General features: G+C 40.2%; 2 protein-coding genes across 3 annotated transcripts in view; one reads left to right on the top strand and one right to left on the bottom strand.

Moving 5' to 3' along the window:
- The window catches only part of LOC121729941 (putative vitellogenin receptor), a 43,699-nt gene extending 19,692 nt beyond the window's left edge, over nt 1-24,007 (top strand). The window contains exons 18-36 of one of the 2 annotated variants that reach the window (XM_042118689.1): nt 162-488; nt 638-739; nt 1,170-1,317; nt 1,849-1,934; nt 2,468-2,610; nt 3,717-3,793; nt 4,490-4,671; nt 5,000-5,158; nt 5,427-5,634; nt 5,961-6,116; nt 6,519-6,639; nt 6,921-7,051; nt 7,380-7,616; nt 8,220-8,352; nt 8,729-8,914; nt 9,237-9,397; nt 22,035-22,103; nt 22,742-22,826; nt 23,677-24,007. In XM_042118689.1, coding sequence (XP_041974623.1) covers nt 162-488; nt 638-739; nt 1,170-1,317; nt 1,849-1,934; nt 2,468-2,610; nt 3,717-3,793; nt 4,490-4,671; nt 5,000-5,158; nt 5,427-5,634; nt 5,961-6,116; nt 6,519-6,639; nt 6,921-7,051; nt 7,380-7,616; nt 8,220-8,352; nt 8,729-8,914; nt 9,237-9,397; nt 22,035-22,103; nt 22,742-22,826; nt 23,677-23,772 — 2,807 coding nt within the window. In that variant the 3' untranslated portion in view covers nt 23,773-24,007. Of the gene's footprint in view, nt 1-161; nt 489-637; nt 740-1,169; nt 1,318-1,848; nt 1,935-2,467; nt 2,611-3,716; nt 3,794-4,489; nt 4,672-4,999; nt 5,159-5,426; nt 5,635-5,960; nt 6,117-6,518; nt 6,640-6,920; nt 7,062-7,379; nt 7,617-8,219; nt 8,353-8,728; nt 8,915-9,236; nt 9,398-22,034; nt 22,104-22,741; nt 22,827-23,676 lie in introns of both variants that reach the window. The other variant, XM_042118680.1, reaches the window with a different exon arrangement.
- A 1,692-nt stretch (nt 24,008-25,699) lies between these two features.
- LOC121730158 (26S proteasome regulatory subunit 8) lies at nt 25,700-27,102 on the bottom strand. The gene has a single exon (XM_042119075.1). The coding sequence runs from the start codon at nt 26,977-26,979 to the stop codon at nt 25,771-25,773; it is 1,209 nt and encodes a 402-aa protein (XP_041975009.1). The 5' UTR covers nt 26,980-27,102; the 3' UTR covers nt 25,700-25,770.

The following is a 27,102-nucleotide window of genomic DNA, read 5'->3' as shown; positions in this document are numbered from 1 at the left end:
CGTAAACGATAACCTACACATACTCAGTAATTGTAATTTTGAATGATTATAAAATATACTTGCAGTAAATGTGTAAAATATCTACTTGTAGATCACCTGATAGAAATAGATTCAGCAAAATATTTTGGTCTACATATTATTAATGTAAATTGTTACTTCAGCGATGTACTCAAACGTGTCCCACCTGTATCTGCAACTGGCGGCGCCGCGTGCGGACGTAGCTGCGTTCCGTACGCACCCGTGCAGCGCTGCGCCCACGCCGTGCTCGCACGTGTGCGTGCAGGCGCCGCACATTGAGGCCATAGCGCCACACTACCGCTGCCTGTGCCCGCCCGGCCTAGTACCTGATGGCGACAGCTGCGTCGAGCGCCGCCGCTGCACCGCTCACGAGTTGTACTGCCACAAGAGCAATAAGTGCCTGTCGCAGTATAAGAAGTGTGATGGGATTAAGGATTGCAAGTACGGGGAGGACGAGGTTGGCTGTCCGGGTGCGTTGAGTAACATTTTTTGTAATGTAATTGAATGCAACGTTATTAATTATATTGTAGGTATCTATATATTTAAATACTCAGATCATATTTGAGATAAATCTTAATTGAATTTTAAGAAATTTTATAACCTATGTGCTTTATTGTAGCTTCTATGGAGACAACCGTTTGTCTGTGGGATCAGATCAACTGCCACGGAAACTGCATCTCCAGGAACTCCGTTTGCAAAGACATCGCGACACCAGAAATAAGTAAGGGAAATCTTTATATTAATTTTCTGAATAGGTCTTTTATTTTATAGAACATAGCCGAATAAAGTTAATGGTTACAGAATAATTGTTTTCGGTTACTTGCTTACCTTTTTGGCTATCAAAGGCATGTAATAACTAATAGTGAAGACTCGCGCTCGAAATCTTTTTTCAAAATAGAAGAAACAGAAATTCCAATATTTGTAATATTTAACCATCAATGACTATGGCTAAGATTACTTTATTTATTAATATCTCATTTACAATTTATGTCATAATAATTTAGCATAGGTAATACATAAAATCATTTAATTATATACACTTTATAGTAACATTGGCAGCCGTACTAGTATTTAACTGTGTCACAGCTGCCTGATTATTGTAATGGATGTGATGGATTGAATTTATTAAATTCGACATTATCTGTTCGTAGTGACGTGCGGCGCGTCGGAGCAGCGGTGCGACGACGGAGCGTGCGTGTCGCGGGCGCTGGCGTGCGATGGCCGCGCCGACTGCGCCGACGGCTCGGACGAGCGGCCCGACGTGTGCGACACCATCGCCTGCCTCAATACTGAGTTTATGTATGATATTTTATTATGGCTGTCTTTAAATACGTTGAACGATACATTCATATAATACCCTATCCTATGCAACAACAAAAATAGAAAATCGCTTTACAAACGGCGGAGTAATCGTTGAACATACTCCTTTTTTTGGAGCCGGTAAAAATTGTTTTAACTTTTCAACTCTATCTTGTTTTACATTATCATGTCACTTAAAATTCGTCCAGGTTTGAACGAAAAAAAAATATACATGGTTATAACTTATAATAGGTAATTATTATTAATCTGAGCATATTTCTATAAGACAATTTATTCAGAGAACGTTTGAAAAATGTTCTCTGAATTTTTCTGAATAAATAATTAAAATAAATAATTCTGAATAAAAGAATGAGTTTTAGTTAACAAAAACAGATAGTAAAACTGCTTAAAAACCTATAAAAACCAAAAATTAAACATTATTTTCATGAATTACTACCTTCCAAATTGTTCAATTAAATAATAAGTTAAGAATGTCTCCTTTGTAAATGCATACTATTGTTTGTTCTACAGGTGCGATTCAGGATCGTGTATTCCTGTGATGTGGCGCTGTGACAGAGTCGAGGATTGTACGGACGGCTCGGATGAAGTTGGATGTGGTATGTCTTGTAGCTGCGTCCGGCCCGGCCACCCGCGAGGCGTGCTTGTTTCATGTCATCCCATAGAGCAGCGCTGCGTTGAGCGGGTTGCACAATTACTATGACGAGCGCATGGCGCGGACGCCCGCGACGGGCAGCCGCGCCGGGCAGCCGCGCCGGGCACACACTCAACGCATTACGCAGCGAACGCTATGTCATTACCTTCTGTCAAATATTCAGTGGAAATGTGCGTTGGACGCCGCAAAAGAAGATAGATGTCTTGCGACCGATGACGACCGAACGAGGTCTTGCTCGGTCAGGCCGAAGCTCACTGACGTCATTTCAGACGTTGTAGTATATTAGTATGTCTTCCGATCTCAGAAACTTCGATTGTGCGATGCAAGATTGTGCACTATTTGGTCCGCAACAATAATAATTATATACTCGTACCTGAGTAAAATTTTAACAGTAGCGATCCAGTAGTTAGGAAACTTATTTATTACAATAGCTTTAGAACATTGGTAAAGTATTTTTGTATTTTCGTTTATGTCCAGCGAACACGACGTGCGGCGCGGAGGAGGTGTCGTGCGGTGACGGTGCGTGCGTGCCGTTGGCGCGGCGCTGCGACGGCGCGCTTGACTGCGCCGACGGCACCGACGAGGACGGCTGCGACGACACCGACGTTATAGTTAAGCCGGTACGTGCTGACAACTATTGCATAGCTTTTAGCGCGGCATCACCCGAATCAAAAAATTCCGTAACGAAAAAACCTAAGGGCCAGGGGGTCAGGCCACAACACTGCGTTGCGGCGTCGCATCGTAAAAAACTACATTGCTTTTCAAAAGGTTTTTGCGATACGACGCCGCAACGCAGTGTTGTGGCCTGGCCCTAACACCCCTCTCTCCGACCGGCACAGTGGTGCGGCGTTGCCAGACTTTGGCAGGATGTTTGTGTGTGTGACAAAACGTATGCGGATTTTAATTGCATAAGTTGATAAAAAATGCTATGCAATAGCTTTACCGCGGCAGGCCCCGAGTCACAATAGACATAAGGACCAGTAGTTCGACTGCAAAGAGACGGACAGGTTTCAATATCTGTCAAATTCGTCGGGTTTCACTAGGATTATGAACGGAATGTGCCTCGCGCTGGCTGATATAATTTATTTTTAAATATTTAAAATAAAGATTTCAAAATTGGATTCTGACAATTTTAATCGCATGTGCCAAAACACAAACAACAATACGACCAAAGAGGAACACGTCCATCGAATATGTCATATTTTTAAATTCGTAGATAACAAGTTAACAACCCTAGCGACGATTTTAGTCATAATACGTCAAATTTAAAAATTTCAACATCAGTTCTAAGTCGGCATACTCTATCATTCTGTCTACTCTGCCCGAGTGCCACACGTATATATATTTTTTTACTTTTATACTCGCGATATCATTAGCAATTAATCGTTTTGATCAGTCGTAAATGAGTGGTTGCTCGGAAAAAAGAAGTCACAGAATCTTTAGGGTAGAGCGACAAGGAACGGTCTATGCTTATTCTGTAATTTTTCATTTATTGTTTTAACTGCTCAATTTTTATAGGACTGAAAGGGCCAGCTGACAGTCCTACGTACCTTTGAAGTAGCAGAATTGGGATAATAATGACTTCTAATAATAGCGCTGGCTTATTCGATTAATTGATAAATATAAATTAACGCTCTGAATAAGATTTTTACAGCACTGGCTCTACAGATCCTCAATTAGATCTTTTTACAAAAATAAAAAGTATTATGATATCCGCTATTCGCAGCCAGTGGAGGTGTCGTGTCAGCCGTGGGAGTATGTGTGCGAGCACAACAGGACCATTTGCTTGCCCTACACGGCGCGGTTAGATTTGTACCACCATTTTTATTTAATTAACAAATTGAAGGGCGTCGATTTAAAGATTGTGCAAATTTTTATAACCAACGAAGAAGTGAGAGTAAAGGTTTAATCGCACTTAAATGTAACAGATGTTACTGTCCTGTGTTTGTAGTTGTGTTGTCCATTTCGTAGTCGTGTGTGTCCTTATGTCAAGTTTTAATCTTTAATTTTTAAGTTTTAAGTAGAATAATTATTCCAGGACTAGATTTAAGCCGGTTAAAAACGTGATATGGACTGTTAGAATATTAGTAGTAGTATGGTTTATTAGTAGCTGAACGTGATGCGATGTTGGCAATGAGCTGATGACAACGGTGGTGGTGGCAAATATTTAAACAGTAATATTAACTGATTATCTTTGTTTTTGGGATGTCAATGATGATGTTGATGAAGATAACTACAGGACTATAAACTCCTGTAGTCATCTAGGTACTCATCTTCGTTCAGGCATTACGTAATGCTCTTTAGGAAGACTCTCCTTATGTTAAATAGACTATGGGAGCTTCCGTAATATTATAGTTAAGGAAGGTGGGCATGTCCTATAAAACGATTTTTACCCTTTTGTAACGCATGGTGTGTTACAAAGGAAGCGGGCTCGCACTAGTATCGTTACGTTTACTTACGTAATTTAAAAAAAAAAACTTTTTTTAATAACTGTGTCAGGTGTAACGGTCGCGTGGAGTGTCCGGGCGGGAGCGACGAGGCGGGGTGCGAGGTGCGGTGCGCGGCGAGCGGCGAGTTCGCGTGCGCGCAGGAGGTGCGCTGCGTCGGCCTACAGCGCGTCTGCAACGGCTGGCGGGACTGCGCTGACGGATCCGATGAGACGCCCGATGCATGTGCCAGGGGTGAGTTATTAATGTAACCTACGGATGTATATTTTGATTTAATATGATTGTAAAGTGTATGTAGTTTACCTGAATGAACAGATTACAGAGACCTTCGATGCTGGCCACAAGTGACTTGTAACTGATTAGTGATTAATGATTACTTTTATTTTTTACATTCCCGAACCCAGATATACTCAACCATACACAGATATTATATAATATGTGCTCGGTTCAGATTTGTCATCATTTCTGCAGTACGTTTAGGACAAAAAAGGTAAAAATCTAACCGACACGAGAATCAAGATTCTTAGATATATTAACCTTTATCCATGTTCCGTTTTTGCAGTGAACAAGACGAGCGTGCTGGAACAGAAGCTGCTGGCGCTAGAGGAGGCGGCGTGCGCGCGCGGCTACCGCTGCGACAACAGCCAGTGCGTGGACTGGGGCCAGGTGTGCGACGGCGCGCCCGACTGCAGCGACGCCACTGACGAGGGCGGCCTGTGCTGTGAGTTGATGTTGCCGTTAGATGATATAGTCTCATCCTGCTATGTTCAGACTTCTGCTGTGTCTTATTAAGCCGGACTGAACCACCATCTTTATCTTATCAAATGGTTTTGTAATACTTTAAGGGTCTGTTTTACTACTTCCTGATAAGTGCCTGATAAGCTTTTATTTTCTAACTTATTTCTATCCACACCAATACAATAATCATGCTTAATATTTCACGCAAAACAATGTAATATTGCCGACCTATAACAATTCAATTTCCTCAGCCACCCTCTGCACGTTAAACTGCACGCACGGGTGCGCGCGCAGCCCACGCGGCGGACACTGTACGTGCCCGCTGGGGTACGTGCGTCGCGGCGTGTTCGGCGAGCGCTGCGAGGACGTGGACGAGTGCGGCGAGCGGGTGTGCGCGCACGCCTGCCGCAACACGCCCGGCTCCTTCCTCTGCTCGTGCCATCCAGGATACATGCTTAGGTGAGCACTGACAGTTAAACAAAAGTTTAAACACTGTAATAATGTGAAGATGAAGTAAAGAGTCTAAAGACCCCTGTACTTCATCTTCATTAAAAAAATATGGGGGGATGTTAAAATTTGAGAACGACTTTTTTTAAAGGAAACAAAAACTAGTGCTAAGTTATATCTTATACTATCTCCTCATAAAAAGTCCTGAGAGACGTCATTAAGATGTTTAATGTATTTTATCTATATCTATCTGTCTAAGTTTAACTAATAAATTAAACTTCTAAGTCTTATTTTTTTACTATCAAGCTTATATCGCAATGTATACTTTACGTCTTCAGACCCGACCGGCGCTCGTGCAAGGCGGCGGCGGGCGCGCTGACGCTGCTGTACGGCGCGGGCGGCAGCGTGCGTGCGCTGTCCCGCTCGCACCACCACGAGCTTGTGTACGACGATCCGTACAACCATACCGTCACCGACGTCGCCTATAATGTGCTGTAAGTATAGAAAGAGAACATAGATGTTCCTGTCCTTTTCCATGTTTTAACGAGAAGACTTGCGTTTTTTATCTGCGATTTTTTCGATGTCAATTCTACTGCACTGCTACTGACATACAACGTGCTGCGGATTACAGAGAAAGAAAGTTTACAGTTCGCCAATTAAATGTAGGAGCTGCGATAAAGAAAATATTTCCTATGTCTTCTTTTGTAGTGGAAGCTTTATAATGTGTGCAATGAATGAACCTTGTAGAATGTTTAGTAGCTAATAGCTATAGTGAATGCTTTCTAGATTTTTCCTCTGGATTTGCACTAGAATTATTAATATTAATGGAACTTATGTATTTATTATTTTAATCAAAATATTATATTTTAATCATATTGTATATTTTATTGTTCTAGAAAAGAAAAACTATACATCGCGTCGTACGATGGCGAAAAAATAGTGGAGGTGATACGGAAGGCGGACACCAACGTCGTGCTCGCTACCACCGTCGTCACCAACATCGGGAAACCCACTAAGGTACCACGCTGTGTTGATTCGACCATTGTGGCTAAAGTACGGTCATGGAGCACGAAGAAATATCTTGAGGCACTTGTGCTTTTCATAAGTATTAATTATCATCTTATTAGTAATAATATTCTGAGTCGCTATCTGGTTTCATAATTACGTGGTAAGAGTGCGATAGGAATATTTTCGAAAAATCAAAGACATCACATTTTTTCTACAATATAGTAAGTATTTATTTGAGCCTTACACACCTTATGTATAAAGTATATTACAACTTATCGTCTGTGTGTTAGGTGGCGGTGGACTGGGTGACGGACAACGTGTACTTTGCGGACGCATCTGCGGGCGCGGATGGCGCGGGCGGCCGCGTGCGCGTCTGTCACGTATCACGCAAGCGCTGCGCCACCATCAAGCGACTTAATCCTGACACCCAGGTAACGTATTTTATTTGCATACTAAAGTAATATCTCGATTCAAGTATGAAAAGGCAATATACAGACAAACAAAAACACTTTCGCGTTATAACAATTAACGTTAACGTTATAACAATACGCCCGCAACTCCGTTGCGCCAAAATTCGTTTATCACACGGAAACCGTATATTTTTCGGGGACTCGAAGTTTCTCCATACAAATATCATCAAAATCTGTTCTGCGATTTAAGCGTGACGAGGTAATAGACAAATAGACACACTTTCGCATTTATAATAATAATATGTAAAATCATGGTTTAGAAACATTTTAATGAGTAATTTATATCCAGGTGTCAGCCCTAGAAGTGGATCCTATAAATCGCGTGATGTTTTACTGCCTCACTCGTGCCGAGGACGCGGCGGTCCGGTCATCGGACCTGGCGGGGCGGGGCGCGCGCGACCTGGCGTCCGTGCCGTCCTGCAGCGGGCTCGCGGCCGACGTCCACGCCAGGACGCTGTACATCGCCAGCCCCAAGACCTCCGCTATTCTGCAGGTTGATTACCAGGGGAATACGCTGTGAGTACCGCAGATTAATAATTGTAATAATTTTGCACTTACGAAGGTGCTGTAAACCGGTGTTGCCAATCCGAAAATTAAAATTGATTAATATTATTATTATTTACTTGACATGTCCCGCCACCTATAGTTCTGCATATTGTTAAATACAAATTAAAAACGTGTTCTATATTAATTACCTGACATGTGCTGCTACCTGCGCGAAGTGGGCGTATAAACTACACATATTTAACGTATTTTAATCACTATTGTTTTTGATGATGTTAAATTAGTAAAGATATTAAAGTAGTAAGACATATTTCGAGTTGCAGAGGCGCACCAGAAAGGAGCGTGGTTAACCGGCGTCCGGTTTGAGTGTGTCAACACTCAACTATGCTTCTAAACATCTGAGATGTGCTTTTTAACCCATCAATCCCCAAGCGGCACCCGGCTGTCGCATAACAATTGAAAATCTATTGTCTGCGATTCCCGCGATGGAGGTATTAATTTACCTCTTAGATGATATGTTTAATATATGTATAACCAGAGACCAGACATACAATAACATAACAGTTTCTCAGCGAATGGCTACTGAATTGATAGAACTATATTATGTATACTCAGGTCGACGGTGGTATCTGTGGACGGTCACCTGCGGCGCCTGCAGGGGTTGGCGCTGTTCGAGGCGCACGCGTACTTCGTCAGCGGCGGCGCGCTCGCACACTGCGAGCTATTCGGCGCGCACGCGTGCGGCACGGTGCGTATTAACTTTTATTTTAAATAACAAGGAAATGTATGCAGTCATGTATAAGTAATTTGTATGGTAATCTCTTTATGATTTTGATGAAATTTAGTGCAGAGACACTTTAACTGGCAGAAAAAGACAGGATAGTTTTAAATTCCGGAAAACTGTACAGTTTTCTCCGATAAACGAATTTCAGCAAAACGAAATTGCCGGTAACATCTTGTAAATTGTAATGGAATAATAGCAGGCGCGGTCTTAGTTTCAATTTTTGTAGTTTTGAGTTTCATTATAAGTTTAGAGGTGTAGAGGGTAAGTCACGTGTCTTGTAATCCCCTCTGGGACCGCCCACGTATAATTTAGAATAATTAAATCACCCGTATCTCACTAGGTGGCGCGCGCGCCGGCCGCCGCGTTCACAGTCCGTCACGAGGCGACGCAGCCCGGCGCGCCGCCCGCGTGCCGCGCCGCCCACTGCGCCAACATCTGCGTGCAGGACGGCACCTCGCACGTCTGTGTCTGTCAGGACGGCAGCCTGCCGCGGAACGGCGTGTGCCCCGCCTTCCCACAGACCGAGGTTAGTGAGTTATTTTGTCTAGTACTTGGTTTTAGAAAGTTTATTTACGCTCTGCTGTAGAAAATACCTATCGATTTTTTACCCGATAACGGCCAAAAAATTATTTGGCAGTATATGGGTTCATTCGTTTTGATGTTTAAGGCTTTCTGTAGACGAACGGCACTTGTCGACGATACCGTTTGTCTGTAAGCGCTCGCAATGTTACAGGATGTTAGCTCAAACTTTGAGTACGTCAACTATGAATTTCATTCAAAGCCACGCACCTTGAAAATAATAAATTAAGCCCTAGCAAACTACCTATTAAAACTGAATATAATATCAGCTGGCGCTATTCAACGGGTCGCCGGCGGCGGCCGCGCGCGGCCACGCGGTGTCGGGCGCGCTGGCGGGTGGCGTGGCGGCGCTGTTCGTGCTGTACCTGCTGGCCTGGCTGCACCATGCCCGCAACAGGCGCAAGGCCAACGCGCCGGGGAACTACTTGCAGTAAGTTACTTACTGCGGCGGAGCTACCTAAATTGAGTATTGGCCTCTGACACAATCACACGCCATTTCTTCCGATTCTGTGCTACATCTTTCCATTGTATAATTCGTCCATGATCTTTCTATTTTTATCTTGTAGTAAGTTTGCTTATACTTCTATAGTTTGTGCGTTTTAAGATGATATGGGTGACAGTTTTCATATTCCTTGCTAGGGGAATCTTTTACAAGAAAACAAAAAAAAACAAAATTTAATAAATTATGTTCCATCTACAAAACAAATCGCTGGCCCCGGGCAACAAATAATTGTAGATCTTTTAAATATCTACAAAAAAGTCCGCGACACACTATACCTATCTATGTTGAGTGAGGCACAATAACCATTTTTTTATTAAAAAATCTTGAAATGTTTTTGGACTACATTTAAATGCCTTTATTTTACTCATGGCATTAATTCTTACCAAAATAAATTATTTCATTACTAAGTACAGTTAATGTAGATAATATTTGGTCTTTGAATGATTAAAATTGGACGTTTAGTTTTAATGTTATGGCGAAATTAAAGTATTACGATTTCTGCTGCACGTTGCGAATTGGGCGTCGTCAAGGCGCACCGCGCGGGTGTGCTCGCCCGGAGAGTCCACGTAAATATTAATTATTATTACCTTGATCATGGGAATCGCAGACACAATAAACACAAAATTTATGCCCACCAAGTATGTGAAATGGGACAAAGCTGCTTATTAAAGAATTAAAGGACAATTTAATTGTAGCTACCATTATCACCGGCCCAGCAGCTGGTCAACTAGCTCATATTATACCGAGGATACCGATGATACCTACTGATCTGCCAATTCCATTTAAACGGCTTCAATTTCCGGTAAAAATATCTTTCGCATTGACTATTAACCAGTCCCAAGGTCAGACTTTCAAATTAGTAGGTATCGATCTATGAAAAGAATTTTTAGTTTCAGCACATAGGCCACTTGGGGCATGCAAAAATTATTTTACTTACTATTTACAATTGATTGTTGATATAAAATTAAATTATTTAATTAAAATTCACATTATATAATAGAGAATGTCAACATACATAAAAATTAATAATAATATTACTTATATCTAATAATACATCATTCAATAATAAAAGCGTTTAAATATTCATCAATGTCATAATAAGCTTTTTTGAGCAAAGTTGTCTTAATCGTATTTTTAAATAATTGTGGCGAATTTATCTCTAGTATACATTTTGGTAGTTTATTGTACAGACGAACTGCCATGCCTAGGTATCTCTTATTAAGTAAGGCAGTTTTGCTACTTGGATAACACACCTTATGGCGATTCCTAATGCTTTTAAAAGTCTCATACTCGTGTAAATTGGATTTTACAAATGTTACGCTTTCTAAGATATACAGGCATGGAAATGCCAAAAGTTTAAGTTTTTGAAAATGTGGCTTACGGCTGTCCGTTAATTTTATTCTGCTTATAGCTCTTATACATTTCTTTTGGGCTTTAAATACTGTATATTTTTCAGAAGAGTTGCCCCAAAATACTATTCCATATCGCAACCTCCACTTGAGCTTGATATGCAGTTATAATTGTGTTTAATCCTACAATTTTCTGGAGCATATATAAGGCATACGACAACCTATTGATTTTTCCACGAATATAGTAACAGTGCTCTTTCCAATTCAGCTCACTATCCACATATATTCCTAAGAACTTAGAGACATATACTTGCTTAATTTTAGTATTCATATATTCCACCTCTATATTTACACTAGGCTGCTTAAAATTTTTAAAATACATAATATTGGTTTTATCTAAATTAATTTTTATTTTTATTATTTTTATTAATTTAGAGCTCAATATATCAGTTTTCAGATGATTTTTATTTTTTCCGATATATAATATTGTGCCATCGTCAGCAAAGTGTACAATTTTTTCGTCTATTACTTTCGGTAAGTCGTTTATGTATAGTAAGAACATAAGTGGCGCTAGAACACCACCTTGTGGCACGCCGTCATCGACTTTTGAGTCGGTGATAGGTAACAAATTTCCATAAGACTCTTCGGACATAGTTCTTTTATTTGAGTAACTTGTTTTCTATTAGTTAGGCATGATTTAATTAAATTAAGTACGTTACCTCTAATTCCATATATCTATTAAAATTTTGTGATTAACAAAATCAAATGCTTTAGAAAGGTCCATGTAGAGTGCACACATATTATTTTTTTCATTTAAATTTGTTAGTATATTTTGTAAGAAGTCGTGTATTGCACAATTTATTGATTTGTTTTTTTCTAAAACCCATTTGTTCTTTGCTTTATCTTGAAAAAACACAACATATTATGTTGTGTTTTTTCAAGATAATTGTATAAGTTTTCATTGATTAACTTTTCAAAATTTTTTGAGAAAATTGGTATTAGTGCTATTGGTCTATAATTATTTGGAATTTCTGGATCACCCTTTTTAAATAGGGGTGTTATTATTGTTAGGTTTAACTTATCTGGATATACTCCCTTTTCTACGCTTAAGTTATAGACGTGGCATAGTATCGGTGATATAGTAGTAGACACTTTTTTACTAATATTAGTTGTTATTCCATCATAACCTACGCTACTAATATTTTTGAGACAGTTAATTGTACGATAAATGTCACTTGGAGTTGCGGGCGGCATGAATATAGAGTTATAATGATTGGATAATGGCTTGTAATTAGAGTTATTTTGACTGTACCTGGAGCTTGTGTCTGTAGTGCCGGTGGAAAAAAATGTATTTAGAGTTGTAGCTATGTTGGATGGGTCTGATATATACTTACCATTTACGTGTAACTTGTGTATTTCATTTTTGCAAGTTTTTCTATTTCTGTTAATGACGGCCCACATTGCTTTGGACTTATTATGAGATCTATTAATTGCATAGTTATTTTGGGCTTTCTGTGTAAGTTTGTTACGCCTTTATTTTTGCGATACTGCCATAGTAAGTATCTCTTACGTCTACAGCATTTTCTTATCCCTTTTGATATCCATTTCATTCGTTTGTTTGCATGGGCGTACCGAGGGGGAAGGGGGGGGGCAGGGGGGGGGGGCAGCTGCCCGTGCTATACGTTAAATGCATTATTCGCGTCATTACACTCATATACTTCGCAGAAAGATAGTGCATTTAAGCAATTTATGAACTTACGAATGTTATCTGTACCATAGTCACGCTTTTGAACATACCAGTATTTATAGTGGGTTTGTTTTTCAATAGGACAAGAGAAAATTTGTGCTGTGTGATCCGAGAGTGCTAATTCAGTATCATTGCATTCAAAATCACTGAAATTATAAATAAAATGATCGATGCAAGTTTTGCTCGAGAGACGAGTTGCTTCATTTAGCGCTAGTTTGAGGTTGTAAGTTTCAAGCAGGTAACAGGTTTTTAAATTCAAGTGATTGTTTGTTTTTCTTTAAAGTGTCAATATTGAGGTCGCCGCATATTATTAATTTCTTCCGACCAAAGCAAATTTTCTTTAGCAGATTATCTAAATTTTCTAGAAAGAGATTATAAAATGTTTCACTCGCACCGGGTGATCTATAAATGCATATTATAAATATATTAAGCTTTACTATCTCTAGACCGCAACACTCAAAGATCCTTTCTAGACTTATTGTCTTTAAAACTTGTAATTCCGTTATTTCTAACTGTGATTAGACTAATATACACGAGCCACCACGACGTGTGTTTCGGGTAAAGTATGCTCCCATTTTGTAGTTCGGCAGGTTTAATAATTTGGTGTCTTCATGTGTCATGTTATGTTCAGTAATACATAGAGCATCAATATTTTGGTTTATTCCGTTAAGTGGAACAGTTAGCAAGTCGGATTTACTTATTAAGCCATTGATATTTTGATGCAGTATACTAATATTATTGGTCACGAAAAAAACGTTTTTTTAATGTAGAGTTTGATTGCTGTATGTTATTTATTTCAGTACTACTGTTATCGTTAATAGATTCTGTTTGTGTAGATTTATTGTGCATGGTAGAGCCCAGAGTAAGTTTTTTGTTTTTAGCGTACTCGTAAGAATTACTTTTGTACTCTAGATGGAGAATTTCTCTAACACGATAACCGCCAAGAAAAAAAGGACATCATTCCGTTCAGGCCATGTCGGTCAATGCTGTCCGACAACTTGACTTTCCGTTCGGGCCACGTCGGTCAATGCTGACCGCGTTTTTGAAGTGTATTCAATCAACTCATACAGGCCGTAGGACAGGGCTATCAACAATATAGTCATATGTATTGACCCGCGTGGCTCCGTAGATACGGAATATCATGTTGGTTTTCGGAAAATGTAAAGGCAGAGTAGACAGAATGATAGAGTATGCCGACTTAAAACTGATGTTGAAATTTTTAAATTTGACGTATTATGACGAAAATCTTCGCTAGGGTTGTTAACTTGTTACCTACGAATTTAAAACTATGACATATTCGCTGGACGTGTTCCTCTTTGGTCAGAATCCAATTTTGAAATCTTTATTTTAAATATTTAAAAATAAATTATATCAGCCAGCGCGAGGCACATTCCGTTCATAATCCTAGTTAAACCCGACGAATTTGACAGATATTGAAACCTGTCCGTCTCTTAGCAGTCGAACTACTGGTCCTTATGTCTATTGTGACGCAAGTGTCACAATAAGTGGGAACTTTTTTTGTTTTATTTCTGGCTACTACATGTCCAAATGTAGAAACATTATATTTGTAACACTCTACAGTATATATTAAGTCTATGCTTTTTTTTTTATGAAATAAGGGGGCAAACGAGCAAACGGGTCACCTGATGGAAAGCAACTTCCGTCGCCCATGGACACTCGCAGCATCAGCAGAGCTGCATGTGCGTTGCCGGCTTTTTAAGAGGGAATAGGGTAATAGGGGAGGGTAGGGAAGGGAAGGGAATAGGGGAGGGTAGGAAAGGGAATAGGGTAGGGGATTGGGCCTCCGGTAAACTCACTCACTCGGCGAAACACAGCGCAAGCGCTGTTTCACGCCGGTTTTCTGTGAGAACGTGGTACTTTTACAGGGAGTCGTATGCTATCCTAATTCGGCTCCGGTGTAATGAAGTACTTTGTGAAATTAATAAAAAGCAATGTATATAAAGTAAATCATATATTGGTTTTTTTAGACAAACAACAGAACACTTATAAAACTGACAAGGTGTCAAATATCAAAAACATAGGAAATAAACATCTTCTAAAATCTGAACGGCCAACACCATCTTACACTAAAGAGGTTTACCTCAACACCTTCTCTAGATGTGCTGGCCAAGACAGTTCGCCAGATGTTTAAACCGAGTCCTAGCAAGAGGCTTTGTAAAAATATCTGCCAGCTGCAGCTCAGTGCTGATCCTCTTCACAGTTATAGTTCCATTCGCCACTAGCTCTCGTACAAAAAAGTGCCGAATGCGTATGTGCTTTGTCCTTCTGTGAAACTCAGGGTTCTCAGCAAGACGTACAGCTGCCTCGTTGTCTACATACAGTACAGGTAGGCCTTCCGTCTTTACCAAACTACCAATAAGACGAGTTAGCCAAATGCTTTCTCTTGCTGCTTCACTGGCAGCGACTATCTCGGCTTCTGTGGTAGATATTGCAACGCTTTGTTGCCTCTGGCTGAGCCACGATACTGCTCCACCAGCATATAGGCATAGAACTCCAGAAGTAGATCTTCCTGTCGCAATATCTCCGCCGTGGTCGGCGTCACTATAACATTCTATGTTACCCCTTTTAAAATTCCTTTTATAAAGTATTCCCAAATCGGGTGCATACTGCAGATAGCGTAGAATGCGCTTCAACCTGACGCAGTCTGTTGGAGTAGGATTTTCTAGTTTTCTGGAGACCACACTCACAGCGTATGCGATATCGGGTCTAGTGCCAACCATCAGATATGCGAATGCATCAACCACTTGCCTGTAGTTCCTGATAAAAAAGTCGTCATCCTTCTCTGGTTTCTGAACTACTTCATCTTTAACAATCGGAGTGGATACCGGCCTGCATTCTTGCATTCCAAACCGTTTCAAAATTTTCTTAACATAAGCTGTCTGGTGGATTCTTATATCACCACCTTCTCTGGTTTCTATCTCTATTCCCAGGAAATACGAGATTGCCTTCGTTGTAATTTTGAACCTCTCTTTTAGTTTTTCAAGGAACTTCTCAATTACACCTTCACTTGTACCAGCGACCAGCCCGTCATCGACATAGAGAGCCACTATCAGCTTTTCGTATCCAATATCTCTTTTGAAGAGGCATGGATCTGCCTCACTGACTTCAAAGCCAATTTCCTTGAAGAAATCCAGAATAGTCCTGTTCCAACAACGAGGAGCTTGCTTCAGACCGTATAAACTTTTCTTTAGCAGGCAGACTCGACCCGTCCCGTCATCATACCCTTCTGGCTGCTTCATATATATTTCTTCGTCTGATAGAGATCCGTATAGAAAAGCTGTTGAAACATCGAACTGACTTAGTTTCATGCCTTCACTAGCTGCAATACTCAACACCGCTCGGACTGTTGCCATCTTGGCTACAGGGCTAAAAGTCTGGTCGTAGTCTTCTCCCTTTCTTTGTCGAAAGCCTTTTACTACTAGTCGAGCTTTGTACTTGTTGACTGTACCATCAGGGTTTTGCTTTACCTTATAAACCCATTTGCATGGAATAGCTTTCCGGTTCTTGGGTAACCTGTCTAGAATCCATGTCTTATTCTCTTTCAGGGATTCAATCTCGCTTTCCATAGCTTTAATCCACAACTCCTTATCAGGGCAGGCTATTGCTTCCTTGTACGTGTTAGGCTCTACATAGGAATCTGTACCGACATATGATACGAAATCATTGAATTTACCAGGGCGTCTGAGGAGAGAGCGGTCTCTTAAGCGCATCTCATGTCTTGCTAACTCCTCAATGATCTCCCCTTCATTTTCATCATTGACTCGTTCTTCATCTCTTTCCTCATTCTCCCCCCCTAATTCAATAGATTCATCTTCATCTGGCATCTCTGGAAGTACATTTTCTAATTCTACCTCATCACTGGCAACAGGGGCTTCAACAGCGTCTTGGCTTTCTTCCTGGGCTATGTCTCTGTGCCACTCAACCAGTACGTCCTCATTCACATCAGTATTAGAGGTAGATTTCCTTCTAACATATAAAGGAACTTCCAGGTCAGTCAAATCTTTCTCCACTTGTGAACCATCGGAGTCAATTTTTGATTCTATGGGTCTTTCATCGAATGTGACATCTCGAGATCGTACCAGAGAGTTTGATTCCTTGTTCCAAAGTCTGTACCCATCGTCGTTGTCATAGCCAATAAAGATGCACTTTTGTGCCTTCTTCTGCATTTTCTTCCTTTTTTGTTTGGGAATATGCACGTAGCACGTAGAACCGACGATCCTCAAATGTTTAATTTGTGGTTTCTTACCAAACCACAGCTCGAATGGGTATTTATCTTCCACAGAAGTTGGGCCTGTTCTGTTCAAAATGTAAACCGCAGTCTTCACCAACTCAGCCCATAAAACTTGAGGAAGTTCTTCATGTGCATACATCATTGCTCTAACCATTTCCATGATTGTGCGGTTTTCCCTTTCACTAATGCCATTCTGTTCAGGCGTGTAAGGCATAACCAACCGTTGGTGTATTCCGTACTTGTCCAATTCTTTACGTACTTTTTCATTATCGAATTCGCCTCCGTTATCACTCAGAAATTCCTTAATTCGGTGACCTGCTGCCTTCGCATCTGCTAACATCAGACTTAGTAACTCAGGTACTTCCGATTTATTTTTCATGATGTACACGTAACGGTACTTGGAGAATTCGTCTTTGAATAAAACGAAATACCGAGACTTCGAACAACTTGGTGGGAATGGACCACATACATCAGAGTGAATGCGTTCTCCTGGACTGACAGCTTTTTCTCGGACACCAAACTTCTTCCTATGTGTCTTTCCAAAAATGCATCCTTCGCATAGACTCCCACTGTTCTTTGCCTTTACATCAAGTTCTCGTTCTATTACTCGCTTCACATGGCGTTTGTCCTGATGACCCATACGTTCGTGGTAAAGCTGTAACGTGTCAATTGCATTCAACATCACCATTTTCTTGGGTTGAATCGGTTTACAGTTCAGTTTGTACAAACCGCCATGTTTTTGTCTACTTCCAGTCACGCACAATTCTCCTTTAATGCTAAATGAGCAAGTAGTGCCTTGTGACGTAAACAAACTTTCCGTGTTTATATCATGTGCTGAGAGCACCGAAAAAAGATTCTTCGTGACTTTCGGAACTAGCCACACGTCATTCATTAAGAATGTTCTTTTCTTTGTCTGCATAAGAATCGAACCCTTTCCTAGCGCATCTACCACTTTCCCATCAGCAGTGGTTACCATGTGTGGTTCTTGGAAACGCTCGAAATCCTGGAACCAGTCACTTCTCATTGTAACGTGATGTGTGGCGCCATTGTCAACGTACCACTCATCCCGATCCGTGTTACAATCAATGACGTTGACCAGCACAGCCATCATGTTGGTCATTCCTGCTTTTCCGCGCCGTTCCTTTTTAAGGCAGTCCTTCTTGAAGTGCCCAACTTCACCACAACCATGACACTTAAACGCTTTGGGTTTTTTCTTTATAGACCTTCGCGTACGGTCAACAATCAAAGTTTCACCAGTGGATCTTGACACGCATCCAGTATCTTCCTTGGAGGTTGTCGTCAAGGCCCTTTCATGGGCACAAAGCTGACTGGTCAGATTGTCTATAGTTCTGTCCTTCTTTGACATCATTAACCAACTCGACTTGAAGGAAAAATATCCTTCCGGCAATGTATCCAAAATCTTGCATATAAGTAGTATTTCTGGCAGCTCCTTCCCATCATCAGCCTTAACTAGCTCTTGATTTAGATTATGCCACAAATTCTTCGCTTTGGATATATGAGTCGCAATGTCGTCTGAGATGTCCATCTTTAACTGAAATAGGCTCGTACAGGCGTGATACAGACGGTCATCATTCACGCCGTCATATAGCCGATGTAGTTCATCCCAGACATCACTTGGACTTGAAAACCTGATCACCTTATCTAATGCTTCATCGGAAATATTGTTCGTAATCAATAAAAGAGCCGTACTTTCTAGTTTCAAGTACTCTCCTAAATTCTTCTTGTATTCGGCCATTGCCGCTGCAGCAGTAGCATCGCCACTGTTGATTGCTGGCTTCTCTGGCTTACTAACTTTACGATTCACAATATCGATAAGCCCATCCATACCTCTCAGTAGTGCAGTCATCCTGTATCGCCACTGCACCCAGTTAGTACCATCCAACTTTGAGATTTGCATTTTACTTAATTCCATAATGAATATTTTTAGTACTTCTTACGTTCTGGGCACATAACCTTTTACAGGGAGTCGTATGCTATCCTAATTCGGCTCCGGTGGAATGAAGTACTTTGTGAAATTAATAAAAAGCAATGTATATAAAGTAAATCATATATTGGTTTTTTTAGACAAACAACAGAACACTTATAAAACTGACAAGGTGTCAAATATCAAAAACATAGGAAATAAACATCTTCTAAAATCTGAACGGCCAACACCATCTTACACTAAAGAGGTTTACCTCAACAGGTACTTATCCGGTCGAGCCGGCCCATTCGTGCCGAAGCATGGCTCTCCCACGTATAAAATGCTCTACACACATACGACGCTCCTTTAGAGAAGGACCTTCTTTCTTCTGAAAGACATGTTTTTTTCTTTTTGGCCGCTCTAAAGAAGCTTCAAATGTAGATGAATTAGTTAGGTAGTTCTTCATAATTTCTTTTCTCATCTCCACAATAGATAATTTTTTGTTAGTGACAAATTTATATAAGACCAAAGCATTCACCATGGCAACATTCAAAATTAAATCAAACGCAAGTTTTCGGTACCATTTCAAAGATTTTCTTAGTGGTGTTTGGTACGCCGCCGTCTGATCCGAAAGATCCACTGCTCCTTTTGCTTTGTTATAATCGAGGACTATAGCCGGTTTCATAGTTGTTTTATTATGTTTATTGATGGGCAGAAAACGCGTTGAATGTTTCGTGGATAGGACTAAAACATCTCTCTTATCTTTCCATCTTAAAACGGTTATACCGTCATCACTCTCTTTGGCAATAAACTGGCCTTTTTTGAGCTTGGCGGAAATAATAACTTTAGGGAAGTGTTTGCGATTTTTGCGTAACATTCCGATCAAATGTGTTTCGTTTTTCATGAGCTCTCTAGTTAAACTTACACTTGTATACCAATTATCTGTGTATAAGCAATGCCCTTTATTCAGAAGATCTTGGCAAAGGTTGATTACAACACTTTGAGGTGTAATATTTATTTGCTCATGTTGTTTGCCAGCGTATACAGTGTGTAACAAAAATAAGTGATAATACTTTACGTGTTCCTTGTAGAGAGTTCACTGTGAAAGTAGCAGCGCTGAAAAACGAATTTTTTTTTTCACTTTTGTATGGGCAAGGGCCGGAGCGTCACGAGTTTCCCCATACAAAAGTGAAAAAAATTTTTGGTCTTTCAGCGCTGCTACTTTCACAGTGAACTCTCTACAAGGAACACGTACACACCCTAAAGTATTATCACTTATTTTTGTTACACCCTGTATATTAACTCGGTATGTATATCCTGGAAAACAGCACAGTTTAAAGAGCTTTATTCCGTACTTATGCCTCTTTTGTTTATTATACTGGCGGAATATTAAACGTCCTCGAAATGGGACCATATTCTCTCATCTATACAAATGTCTTGTCCAGGAATATAATTACTCTTAAAGTTGTGATTAAGCTTATCTAACAAAGACTCAACGCGGTGAAGTCGATCTGCTTTATTGGCATCATCATCTTGTGAGAAATGTATCATTTGCAAAAGCAGTTCAAATCTATTCCTTGCCAATACTGTACGTGGAAAGTTTTGACCCATAATTTCATCTTTGGACCAATAGTCGCTTATTTTAGGAAGCTTAACTAAACCCATATATATAATCAAGCTAAAAAAGCATTTCATTTCGGCAAGGTTAGTTGGAGACCATTTTTTTTTTAATGAAATAAGGGGGCAAACGAGCAAACGGGTCACCTGATGGAAAGCAACTTCCGTCGCCCATGGACACTGGCAGCATCAGAAGAGCTGCAGGTGCGTTGCCGGCCTTTTAAGGGGTAACAGGGGAGGGTAGGGAAGGGAATTACAGGGGAGGGTGAGGAAGGAAATCAATTTATTTTGCTGCCACAAAATAAAACAACATCAAATATTGTTTACAGGGAAGCTTTAACCCAATTTTAATGGAATCTTTTACGCATGTAGGTAAGCATAAAACTACAAAAAAAAACATAAAATACTTTAAACAAAAAAAATACATTTAGAAATTGCAAAATAGTATAAATAATAGGATCTTCTGTAGGTAAGGATAAAATAATCAAACATAACACTTAAAATATAAAAAAATACAATAAAAATGTGTATAATAATTATAATATAGTAGTTACAGGCTAAATAGTGTAAACCATTTTATGTTCTGCTTAACATAAAGATTGACTAAGAATTAATAAAGATTGAAAAAAAATTATTTGAAAATCAATGTCCACCCGTGCGAAGCCGGGGCGGGCCGCTAGTTATAAATAAAACTTTTTAATACTTCGATCACAGTTTCCAGGAAATGCTATTGTATTCTATTGTTGTCGCGATCACCGGTGCTCTTATGGGGCTTGAAGAATTAATCGGGACTTAACGCGATATTCAAGTAGTAATGCTACTATACTACTATACGTGGGAGAGCCATGCTTCGGCACGAATGGGCCGGCTCGACCGGAGAAATACCACGTTCTCACAGAAAACCGGCGTGAAACAGCGCTTGCGCTGTGTTTCGCCGAGTGAGTGAGTTTACCGGAGGCCCAATCCCCTAACCCCTACCCTATTCCCTTCCCTACCCTCAACTATTCCCTTCCCTTCCCTACCCTCCCCTATTACCCTATTCCCTCTTAAAAGGTCGGCAACGCACTTGCAGCTCTTCTGATGCTGAAGATGATGAGAATACAAACTTTTTCTCGATGTTTCGGCCGTGTTGCAACGGCCATGGTCACGAGGACACTGCAGGAGCGCGACGTCTTCATTTGCACTGGGCGGTCTGTTCTACGACTACCCTCTTTATTTAAATAAAGGGCCATACATGGCATGCCAGCCCCATCGTATCTTATAGCTATTTGTGTTCCAGTACACTGAAAGTCAGTAGGTTCACTGCGACACACAACAAAAAAAAATTAAAAAGTTTTAATGTAATGGGGGCTTCCATTACTAATAAAAATTAACGCTTTATTTGAACTTGTAACGTTTTATCCTGAGGTGATAAGGGGGATATTAGATTATCATATATATTGGATCCGAGATCATTGAGTCAATGATATTGGATAATGTAATATAGACATATGATTCATTTCTTCCTTGATCATAGATTTTTGACATTTGCTGAGATATTGGATCCAATACGGTCATAGAAATAGGTGCTGCCAGTTATTTAATATAAAAAAGAGTTTTTAATTTCTTGTTCGTTAATATGTTTCAAATAATGTAATGTAATTATTTTTCTAATTATATACTTGGATAATCTTCAGGGTTCGGTATGACAACGCCGCTGGAATGACTCGAGTAACAGCCCCGATAGAAATGCCAGCAACAACTAGGTGAGTTGTGTGTTATGAGTTATGATGTTATGTGATTTCAGAGTCATCCATACTAATATTAAAAGTGCGAAAGTGCGTCTGTCTGTTACCTGTTCAAGCCCAAACCGTTGAACAATTTTACTGAAATTTGGTATGGAGATATTGAGTCTTGGAAAAACATAGGATACTTTTTATCCTGGAAACAATTACGGTTCCTGTGCGTTAAACGTATTTCGGCGCAAAAGCGATTGGTCGCTAATGCTCACGAGTTTCATACATAAACGTGGAGCGGAGACAGTTGCGGGGTGAGAGGTGAGAGTTCGAAGTCTAGGGTTTTTTTAATCCCCCCCTAAAGATCTATGGCCCCCCTATGTAGTATCCTGGCTACGCCCATGGTTGCGGGCGTCATCTAGTGATTTATAATTTACATAGCAATTAAACAATAGATGGCGCCAGCATTGCCAGTACTGTATCAATTTAAATATCTGTTAATGTAGTCCAGAGTCTAGTATCCATTGCTTAGATCAAATAATTTATAATAGCCTCCCCATTTCAATGTAAATCAACAGTAAGGACTGTAAATATTCCATTAATAAAAAAAATCTTATCATTCGAAAAATATTAGTTTCATTTCAAAATCGTATTATTTGTTCTTTCAGTGCGACTGGCCATGAATTTATCAACCCACTGCAGTTTGTGAGAAACGTATGGCGCGACTCGTTCCATGGGAAACCGAGACCTGTTGTAAGTTTGCTATGTGATGAAAGATTGACACTGATCGAAAGTGGACTACATTGACTGCCAATCCATCAGGCCCAACCCACATTTACCACAACCACAGGACAACCACAACGACACCACGTGGTCGGGCGTATATTTCGTAATAATGTACATGAACTTGACTATTCGCACGTACCACATTTTGCAGTCGTTGTCGACCTCTTGTGTTACCGACCATATCGCAACCACAAGCGAACTAGTGGCTCAACGTCGCGTGGATGCAATGACAGTGCGCGCACACCGCCCGCGCTCTTCCCCCTCCGTTTCATTGACTTTCGTACGTAACCACATCGCAAGTCGCAACTACTGGCGACAACGCAACCACGTCGACATTTTGTCGGTACCACAACGCAACTACAAAAAACTGCAGCGACACCATATACATGTAACCACTGCTTGACGGCATTTTGTCGTTGCGACGTGGTGTGGTTGTGGTAAATGTGGGTTGGCCTTTAGGGGTCCGATTCTCATACCTCGAATGTCACTTCGATTACAAGCAGTCTCACTTAGGGTCAATTCACATTGTCACGTCGCGCGTCGTGAAGTTGCAATAAATTTTAAAATGCGCTCATTTTAAAATAAAACAATGTGTATCTTCTTGTGTATAAAATAAAGTTTAATTTTGAATAATTCATTTAAAATGTATCTCATTGTATCGACGCGACGCGTCACGTTATACGTAACCCGGTACAATGTGAACTGACCCCTCGCACTCATGTTGTCTCACGCGTAACTTTTCAGCGCACTTTGTCTTAATAACATGTCAATTGAGGAATTAAAAAAACTTTACTAATTAATAATAATTTTACTATAGGGTACTGCTGGACTGGTGATAGACCTGCAACAAGATCTGTCTGACACAGAGTCGGATCTGGACATCCGAGAGAACAAGAGACTGTTTGCTAAATAAATTTAAATTATTAAAATTACTAAGTTACTCGAGTAAAGAGTAATTTATGCAAGATGTTATTGTATATTTGTTATGATATTTTATAAATTTTGATAAAATGAGTTATATTTTATACTTTGTGATGTATATTTTATCATATTTTTATAGAAAGTGTTTATTCTAAAAATAAATCAATTCTGTTTTTATATTCCTAACCCTATAATGTATTAGGTACAAGAAAATTATGTATAGGCATAATTATTTCTTTGTTTTACTAATGTACTAATAAATGTTTTATCAAAATATTCTTGTAGTATTATTTGGTTCGTTGCTGGCTTTGCAACACTAAATAATCAGTCAAGTGCGAGTCGAACTCGCGCACGAAGGGTTCCGTACCGTTATAGAGCAAAAATAAAAAATTGTGTTTTTTGTATAGGAGCCCTCCTTAAATTTTTATTTTATTTAAATATTATTATTTAACACATATAATTAAGCCCTTTGTGAAAATTTCAAATGCCTACCTGTTGTCATCATTGATACCGAGCTAACAATGTTTGAAAAATCACATTTTTTGTATGGGAGCCCCCCTTAACACATTGACGGATAATAGACGCCGCCCATAGACGTAAATATTTAAAAAATGTTTTTGATACGACAGTACGCCTCTCGACGTACGAGTTTAGGTCGAGCCACAGCTCGTACGCTTCAAGACGATCGATTTCTCATACTGTAAGCATGAGTTGCGCGGTGCGCCGTTTTGTACTGTCACCATGAGATCACCATAGAGGTATCTGACTTTTGTACTGTCACCATGTAATGAATTACACACACTTAAGAGCCCATATGACCCTAACTTGACTACATACATTAACCTAGATCTCAAAATCTGTAAGGTATAGAAAACTGATTTTTTGACACAAGTAACTTTAGTTCATAAAGATTAAATGCTCAAGACGAAAACACGATTACTCAAAAAATGCTCGATAGTTTCTTTTTTACAAAAAACCTTGTTTTAGACACATTTTTGCTTGGATCTTCGAAATTTGCTGTCTTTTCTTTAATATTTTTTAATATCTAAAAAGGTATTGATAAAACCTAAGTTTGCTCAAAACACTTTTTTCATAATCATTATAGTTCGTCTTTTATTCAAGTAAAACTAACTCGGCGATAATTCCGCGCCGTCCTTTTTCACCTGGCATATGAAAGACGGGCGTGAGTGTGAAGAGAGAAGGACGATGTTTGATTTTTAGAGTCAGGTGAGCTCTTAAAGGTCACGCACACATTAAAAATTTTTCGTCCCTCCACGCCGCACACTACAGGCGTAGTGTGCGGCGTGGAGGGACGAACTAGACGTCGTCTTTTCATACATTTAGCTGCATTTAGCCCAGTACTGCGCAGCGGCAGTGCATCACGGGTTGCTAAATGTTTTCCATAAAAATAAAATCATATTTTGTATATGGCGGGTCGGAATTCTTATGAACAGCAGCAAAAGACTTTTAGGACTTATGTGATGCGGCTTCGTCTCCCGGATCAAGCAAAAACCCTTTTGCTGACGATAGCTGATTGACGGATGACGCTTATGGACGTATAACTGTCGTGCTACATATATAAATATTAAATTTCCTAAGTGTTGTGACACTACGTCTATAGGCAATGTATGAAAAAAAATTCTGCCAAACTAGGAACAACAGTACAAAAGTGCTGTCCGTCAGCATGTTAGATATATAATTTATTTTTAGTATTTGTTGTTTTAGCGGCAACAGAAATACATAATCTGTGAAAATTTCAACTCTCACATTACCGTTACTGAGTTACAGACTGGAGACAGACAGACACACGGACAGACATTGAAGTCTCAGTAATAGGGTCCCGTTTTTAACCTTTTGGTACAGAACTCTAAAAAGTAGCTCATCTTGAAAAGAAATGCAATCAAACTGAAAGACTGATATAAAATTAAATTGTTTATTTACTTACTAGATGCAGCATTTTTAATAATAGTAGAAAAAAAGTATTAGAAAGTTACTTCCAGAGCTTCTTAATGGACATATTCTTTTCAGAATCTTTCTGCATGACTTTAGCTACGGCCATCTCAAAGTCCTCTTGTGTAACATGCACTCTACGCTCTCTCAGAGCATACATGCCTGCCTCGGTACATACACCCTTAACTTCAGCTCCCGAGGCTCCGGGCATCAATTCAGCAATCTTGCGGAGGTTTATTCCACGGGTCAAATTCATCTTACGGGAGTGAATTTTCAGAATGTCCAGACGAGCCTCTTCATTCGGTGGGGGGAACTCAATCTTACGGTCAATACGACCGGGTCTCAGTAGGGCTGGGTCGAGGATGTCAATCCGGTTAGTGGCCATGATAACCTTGATGTTCTTGGTCGCTTCAAAACCATCTAGCTGGTTGAGAAGTTCTAACATGGTTCTTTGTACTTCAGAGTCTCCACCACTGCCGGATTCAATTCTAGATGACCCAATGGAATCAATTTCGTCCATGAATATGATTGATGGAGCGTGTTCACGTGCCATTACAAACAATTCTCTTACCATGCGACTTCCCTCACCGATGAACTTTTGCACCAGCTCGGACCCGGATACTCTAATGAATGTACACTCAGTGTGATGAGCTACAGCGCGCGCCAGCAGCGTCTTGCCAGTTCCCGGCGGTCCATACAGGAGGACGCCTTTTGGCTGAGCGATACCGAGAGCGTCGAACAGTTCAGGATGCTTCACAGGTAATTCAATAACCTCTTTGATTTCCTTTATCTGCTTGTCCAAGCCGCCGACCATCTCGTAAGTGGAGTCCGGGACTTTCTCGACCATCATAAGGGAAACTAGAGGATCCACTTTGTTAGGTAAGATCTTGTGTAAAGTGTAGCTCTCGTTTCTCAGCGCTACACGACAGTTGGCGGTGACGTCGTTGATGTCCACATTCTTGTCCAAGTCGACCACGAACTTGCCCTCAGGGTGCACTTTAACGAGTACCTTTTTTTTGTCCATCGGCTTGACGACTTCGCCGACGTATGAGCCCTGCTCCTGTAGAAGCTGCAGCTCCTCACGCAGCATACGTACTTTAGCGTTGAGTTCATTTCGCTGAGCCTGAAGACGTCTAAGATTTTGAGACTTCTCGGCAACGATCAATTGCAATTCCTCGATTTTGGTGATGTAGTACGGACGAAAGCCTTCGCCTTTGGCAGAGTCCACCTCCATTTTTGTGAGCGTCATTATGGTAAATGCGCTTAAAACTGCTTACATTTACAAGAAAAGCTTGATCTTCAATTAATTCGGAGTAAAATCTTTATTGTTCATCAAAGTAGAAATTCATTGTAATCCACAAATCATACAAGT

Source organism: Aricia agestis, chromosome 1 (genome assembly GCF_905147365.1).
Source record: "Aricia agestis chromosome 1, ilAriAges1.1, whole genome shotgun sequence".
In the NCBI taxonomy this organism is placed as follows: Eukaryota; Metazoa; Arthropoda; class Insecta; order Lepidoptera; family Lycaenidae; genus Aricia; species Aricia agestis.
Note: the sequence above shows the minus strand (reverse complement) of the source record. Positions and strands in the feature narration are given on the sequence as shown.